The following is a 7,500-nucleotide window of genomic DNA, read 5'->3' on the forward strand; positions in this document are numbered from 1 at the left end:
CAATGTGAGTGCTTCCTACTGGTTACATCACTGATGTAGATAAACCATGTCACATACACACACATACACGCAAGGCAAGCACGCATGCACACACACACACACACACACACACACACACACACACACACACACACACACACACACACACACACACACACACACACACACACACACACACACACACACACACACACACACACACACACACACTTGACCACACATACCGTACATCTGTCCTTCTATCAGTGAAGCCCTGATGACTTTTAGTGTGCCCCCCCGCTCCCTCTCTCTCTCTCTCTCTCTCTCTCTCTCTCTCTCTCTCTCTCTCTCTCTCTCTCTCTCTCTCTCTCTCAGTGTGCATCCCCAGAGGGCAGAGGAATTATTCACTCGGCCTAGTTGGACACTGTGTGTGTGTGTGTGTGTGTGTGTATAATGTATGTGAGGGACTGTGTGTAGAATGAGTGTGCGCATGCTCTTGTGCCATAAGAAAAGATTATGACGACGATGATGTGCATGCATGCGTGCGCGCATGTGTGTGTGCGTGTCTGTCATGCCGAGGGGAAGGGAATATCTCTACTGTATGTGACTAGATCTGTGGCTATGAAAGATATGAGAAAGAGAGAGGGAGAAAGAGAGAGAGAGAGAATGGGAGAGAGAAGAGAGGGGGTGGGGCTAGGATGGAGAGAATGAGACAGCAGTAGTGACAGAGGGAGGGGAAGACAGGAAGAGGCAATATATGGAAGCAGGACAGAAATACAGTAGTAATGTTATATCGTCACTGTTGGGTGGAAACCTTGTATGTCCAAAACTGTTAATTTTCAGGAAATATAAATATAACCCGTGTTCCAATAGTTCCAATGTAGTTATTGTTTATTCACAAGGTCTTGTTAATACTTTTCATCGGTTAAATATTTATAACCCACTGACAGACTTCACCACATTCACTTTCACTAACCAGCATTTCATACGACAAAGTAGGGAATTAATTAACAAGAAGAAAAAAAAACATACAAATTTGAAATATGGAGATACAAGGTTTCTGCCATATAGTGACGACATAAATATTAATTTGGAAGTGATTACATTTTGAATTTGTATTTAGAGCTCTGGGTTAATTATGAGCCCAGCATGGCGCAGCGGCCCCCCCCCCCTCCGTGCACGCACACGCCTCTTCCTCTCTCCTCTCTGTGTTCAGAGAAGAAGAGCTCTTCTCTCTGGAGGACTGAACTCCTGCCCTTCCCCCCCCCTGTTTGGGGGTTAAAGGTCATATAGAGATGTTGGGCCCTAGGCCAGCCATGCCCACGCACAGAAACACATGCAGAGGTGTAAAGTAACTAAGTGCATTTACTCAAGTACTGTACTTAAGTATAATTTCAAGGTACTTTACTTGAGTATTTCCATTTCTTGATATCGTATACTTCTACTCCATTGCAGCTGATCTCAGAGGCAAATATTGTACTATTTACTCCACTACTTTTATTTGATAGCTTTAGTTACTAGTTTTTTTTTTTTCTTCTAGATTTAGACATAGCATATTGAATTAAATTAATATAAAAATCTACATTATATAATGCCTTGTGAGCTTGTAGATTGGCTATTTTTGAAAAGCCAATGTACTATATTGTACAATAGGGCTTAGTATTGTTGCACTGTGGTATAGTTACTTTTACGTAAGTCCTTCTTCCACCACTGCACGCACGCACAGACTCACAGATGTGAGGACATTTCTGTGTGTGTGTGTGTGTGTGTGTGTGTGTGTGTGTGTGTGTGTGCGCACACGCACACCCTGTTCTTAGGCTAAACGGTAACATTAGTTAACAGAGTTTAAGAAAATACACTCATTAAGCGCTTCAGGCTGTGTGTGTGTATATTGCATGTGTGTGTGTGTGTGTGTGTGTGTGTGTGTGTGTGTGTGTGTGTGTGTGTGTGTGTGTGTGTGTGTGTGTGTGTGATTGCTGCAGTGTGCCCAGAGTTGTGCCCAGAGTTGTATTGTTGCCCTCTCCTACTTCATGTGTTTAAATACTCTCTCTTTCTCTCTCTCTGTCTATCTTTTCTGCCAGTCACTGCTCCAATTTTATTTTGAGAAATAGCGGTCACTCGTACGCACGCACGCACACACACACACACACACACACACACACACACACATACACACACACACACACACACACACACACACACACACACACACACACACACACACACACACACACACACACACACACACACACACACACACACACACACACACACATACACACACACACTCACACACACACGGGCACACACTTGCACCCTCATGCATGCACCACCATTATTCTTCATCATCAAAAATTAATGGAGCTAATTAGTAATTAGCAAGATGAGTAATGAAGCTAACTCGTTCACTTTTAGAGTCCTAGACACGTACAGACACTCAATGACAAACACTCCAGTCGACTATTTTTAACACGCCCACTCAACGGGCCCACTTGCAATATCCTCATTCCTCACAGGTTGAGTTGAATTGATTGTTATAATAAACGTCTCTCTCTCTCTGTTCCAGGTTCATTCCGGGGCAGGGCGTGGTGTTGTACCCGCAGATCGGGGACAAGCTGGACATCGTGTGTCCGCGGGTGGAGAGCATGAGCGACAGCGTGGAGTACTTCAAGGTCTACATGGTGCCCCGGGAGCAGATGGAGAGCTGCACCATCACCAAGGCGGACACGCCGCTCCTCAACTGCGTCAAGCCCGACCAGGACGTCAAGTTCACCCTCAAGTTCCAGGAGTTCAGCCCCAACCTGTGGGGGCTGGAGTTCTTCAGGGGGAAGGACTACTACATCATCTGTAAGTCACTGCTGTTAGCTGCTTCTCTTTACGTTGTGTGGTCAGTGGTCGGTGTCGTTTTAAGGGTATGGAGATACAAATGCTAGCTTGCCATTAGCTGCGTTGTTGGCCAGTTTGAAACTGATTTAGCTGGGGACACCCTGGAACCCCCTCAAGGACCCTGGGCGGGTCCCTGGACCCCACTTTGGGAACCAGTGTACACTATCTTTGTCTGAGTGGTAATCACAGTAAAGAATGCCCCCCCTGGGTATCATAGCTTTAATAGACTTCCTCGCTTACGAGAGGAACTCACTGGAAGCTCTGGTGGCTCTGCATGGCATTCTAGGATGTATGGAGACTTTATTCCAGTGATTCTCTACCGTTGTCATTTCAAGGACCCCCAGTTTCATATAAATTAGGCCACGGACCCCCACTTGATACCATTTTCATCTCTGGGACCCCAAACTACACTGTAAAAGCCTCTGTTTATTTAACTCTGAGAGTGTACTGGTCCATTTGGTTCCATTCGTACATTCTCAGAGTTACAGACCTATAAGGGTACATTTTGGGTCCACTTAGGGGACCCCCTGGGACCCCCCTCAATGACCCCACATTGAGAACCACTGCTTTATTCAAATGTAGCAGCCACGGAACCATCCTCCCGATGGGGTTCTGTATCCCAGCCACCCAGGCTGAGGCATATAGCGCCGCTCGCCAAGCCAATGCCACCGCGTTGCAGGTGGCTGGCTGGCACGTCATCACTGATTGACAGTCAGGTCCTGTGGCCTGGTGGCGGCGGGGGTTGGGGGGGGTCTATGCCCCCCCCCCCCCTCCCCCGGTCTGAAAGATGGGTGGTGGACCGTACCATCTGTGTATGGCTGATGGGGGGGAAGGTGGATGGGGGTGGTGGTGTGTGTGCCGAGGACAGGACCATCTGCGAGGCTCCTTCGCCACCATCTGTGAGCTGTCACTGTTGGAGAGAACCATATCTCTGACCGACTGGAAGGAGATGAGGAGAGGGGGGGGGGGGGTGAAGAAAGATAATAAAGAAAATGAAGGATAGGAGAAGCAAGGAAAAAAGAGGAAGTGGAGAGCTGCTTACAGAGGGACGTGCCGTAGCAGCGAGACGTCCTGCGTTTTTTAACTCTACCGCATAACCAGCGTGCGACGGCAAACTCCTGCTGCATTGTTGTTGCTGTACCGAGAGAGAGAGAAGAATCGATAACGTAAAAGTCAGATTTTGCCCGGTGTCCTCTCTGCAGTCTGGAGGCACAGGGGAGGAGGGTCTGGCAGGCAGCCGGCTGAGGAAAACGAGTTTAGCCTCACAATACGGCCCATTCTCCTCGACTTTACAATGTCTGAAAAGAGAGCTGGCTGGCTGCAGGGACCACTGCCTCTATGACATGGTGGAGGGCTGCCCGCCCGGGCTGGTTCCATGTCGGGAGAGATGTGGTCTCTGTTTGTCTTAGCATAACAATAATAATAGTAAGAATAGTAAGAATAATGTGTTTTATTTGTATAGCACTGAATTTAGAAAGTGATTTATACAGCTCAACTTTTTATGTTCTTTCATAAATTGTTGCCCTATGCGTCGTCATACAAGAGAGTCACACAAAAGTAATGAAAATAACAGATCTACAAGCTCAGTGTGTGTGTGTGTGTGTGTGTGTGTGTGTGTGTGTGTGTGTGTGTGTGTGTGTGTGTGTGTGTGTGTGTGTGTGTGTGTGTGTGTGTGTGCACGTGCTGCTCTCTGCCTATCATTGACGTCCTAATTATTAATAACCCTGGCTGTCTGTCTGTCTGTCTGTTGATTGGGCAACAAAGCAAAAGCGTTATAGCCGCACACACACACATACCTACATACCTACATACCTACCTACCTAGAGAGAAAGGGAGAGAGAGAGAGAGACGGAAGCAAATCCAATCTTAAACTTAAAAAAGGAGTAGAAAATTCAATTCTGCAGCACTTGCAAATTAATGTATCGCCTCCCCTCTCTGCTGTTAGCCTGAATGCTAATGCGTACCTTAGAGAGAGAAAAAACAGAGGGATGGATAGAGGGAGGGACGTAGGAATGAACTGAGAGGGAGCGACAGGGTACAGAAAATGAGACTGAGAGACAGAGAAGAAGCAGAAAGAGACACAGAGGTGTGTGCAATCTTGTTGTGTGCATGCGTGTGTGAGTGCATGTATGTGACTGTATTTGCGTGTGTTAATGTACACAGGAATGCATGTCTATATGTGTGTGTGTGTGTGTGTGTGTGTGTGTGTGTGTGTGTGTGTGTGTGTGTGTGTGTGTGTGTGTGTGTGTGTGTCCGTGTGTGTGTGTGTGTGGGGGGGGGGGGGTTGGCATCGTGGAATCCTCATCAGGGAGCATTCATTTCATCAGCGTTTTTTCTTCTTTTTTTTTTACCGAAGGGCTCGATACGTAATTAATTAACGAGCCTTTTAATCTGCCGTCGCTCCTTGTGATTATCAACCAGTCTCCCTCATCAAAAGCTCGCCGTTTCAATCCCCAGAAATTGGATTAGCGCTGCGTCGCCCTCTAGACTAGACAGTTCAAATCCTCAGTGTTAATTTAACTCTGAGTGTCGTACAAATGTAACAATTTGGTTCCATTTGAGTTTCAGACCCGTACGGGGTCCATTTGGTTACATTTGTACACACTCTCATGTCTCCAAACACCTTTAGCCGTTAGTAAATTAAGATTTTGCATCTATATGACTGTAATATATTTGTCTATGGTATACAAGAGCATAATGAATCTTAAAGAATTGATTTAATATGATATATGATACATACTGTATATTTGTTTTTGAGATGAAACTGTACGTACACATGCAGCCTTCTGCTGGCTTTTATGATAGCAAAGGTGCAGTCTGGCGTGCTTGATTGTGTGTGTGTGTGTGTGTGTGTGTGTGTGTGTGTGTGTGTGTGTGAGAGAGAGAGAGAGAGAGAGTGTGTGAGAGAGAGAGAGAGTGTGTGAGAGAGAGTGCACGCGCGCGATGGCCCACAATGCTGCTCCACTTGAGAGCAGCTGAGTTTGACATGATTGTTTGAGGCAGTGCCGCCTGGGGACAGAGAGACCACTGAACGACATGATTATATGAGCTAAGAGAGAGAGAGAGAGAGAGAGAGAGAGAGAGAGAGAGAGAGAGAGAGAGAGAGAGAGAGAGGAGGGGGCAGATTGAAAGGGAGCTAAAGAATGAGAAGCGGGGCAGAGAGTGAGAGAATGAGACGGAGAGAGTGAAAAAGAGCTAAAAAGGGACAGAGGGTCAGAGGGCGCGGAGAGAGGGAGTGAACGTGAAAGAGAGCTAACGAGCGAGGGAATGAGGGCGCGCAGAGAGAGAGAGAGAAAGAGAGAGATAGAGATAGAAAGAGTGAACGATGTAAACATGGAAGGATGGCAGGAGGAAGGCAAAAAGGAACAGGGACACAGAAAGGGAGAGACGAGAGACAGCAGTGAGACAGAGAGTCGGAGAGACTGCAGGACAGAAAGGAAAAGAGAGAGAGATAAGGAGGGCAGGGCAGGTGAAGGACGAGGTTGGTTTTATGGCCGTGCAGCTGCAAACTCCATTAAGATTATAATCACCTTTGTCTTTAGTCACAATAGAAAACCATGCTGTCATTGGCCTCCGCCTCCTCGACCCCCTGAGTGATGACTGGGGGTCCCCGGACCTCACTTTGAGAATCACTGACTGCGTTAGCACACCGTTAGCCCCTCCAGACCTCTGGGAGTATCAGATAGGGATGGGTGATATTGACAAAAAAACTATGATTGTGTGTATTTGTGCATGTCTATATGCAAGAGTATATGTATATGCACGTGTGTGTGTGTGTGTGTGTGTGTGTGTGTGTGTGTGTGCGTGCGTGCGTGCGTGCGTGTGTGTGTGTGTGTGTGTGTGGGGGGGTCATCACGCAATACACCCCGTCAGAGAAGATTAGGGCACTGGGTGCTGACACGACCCCCGACCCCTTGCCTCCATAGCGACGGCCTCACGGCTCCACAGTAACCACGGCGATGTGGCAATTAGACACATCGCTTAGATCACATCTATGTGTTTGTTTTCTCATTATTCTCTCCATGCCTGTGTTTCTTTCTGGAGCATCCTCTCATTTCCTCCATTTCATTCCATTCCATTTCCCCCTCTCTCTCTCTCTCTCTCTCTCTCTCTCTCTCTCTCTCTCTCTCTCTCTGTTGTAATGCTGTATTGTCTGAGTGTTGGTGAATAGTATTAATTACTCAGACAGAGGAAGGATTGTTACTGGAGAGTTCCATTAGCACAGGGAGGAAATTGAGTTAACGCGTGTGCGTGTGTGTGTGCGCGTACGTGTGTGTGGTTATACTGGCTTACCATTAGGAGTCCACGAAGTTAAAGGGTGTCAGGTCAATGATTTGGCAAGGATAGAGGTGTGTGTCTATGTGTGTTTGCGTGCTTGCATGCGTGTGTGTGTGTGTGTGTGTGTGTGTGTGTGTGTGACTAAAATCAACTATTTATTTGTGGGTTTTCCCACGTTTAACGAAACCTGCCACCCTCTCCTCTCCTCTCCTCTCCTCTCCTCTCCTCTCCTCTCCTCTCCTCCTCTCTGCTGGTGTGTTATCTGGTAGCTGTAAGACCAGTAGTAGTAGAAGTAGAAGTGTAAATCCTTTAGTGAGGGTCTTGTATGAGTGTACTCTATCCTCCAGTCAACACCAC

The 7,500-nt window shown here is 47.1% G+C and overlaps 1 protein-coding gene across 1 annotated transcript in view; it reads left to right on the top strand.

Moving 5' to 3' along the window:
• LOC308105677 (ephrin-B2a-like) overlaps positions 1 to 7,500 on the top strand; it is a 31,471-nt gene that overhangs the window by 10,405 nt on the left and 13,566 nt on the right. The window contains exon 2 of the mRNA XM_080456552.1: positions 2,546 to 2,826. Coding sequence (XP_080312678.1) covers positions 2,546 to 2,826 — 281 coding nt within the window. The remainder of the gene's footprint in view (positions 1 to 2,545; positions 2,827 to 7,500) is intronic.

The sequence above is a fragment of the Gymnoscopelus braueri genome (assembly GCF_963280865.1).
Source record: "Gymnoscopelus braueri genome assembly, chromosome: 18".
NCBI classification, from domain to species: domain Eukaryota; kingdom Metazoa; phylum Chordata; class Actinopteri; order Myctophiformes; family Myctophidae; genus Gymnoscopelus; species Gymnoscopelus braueri.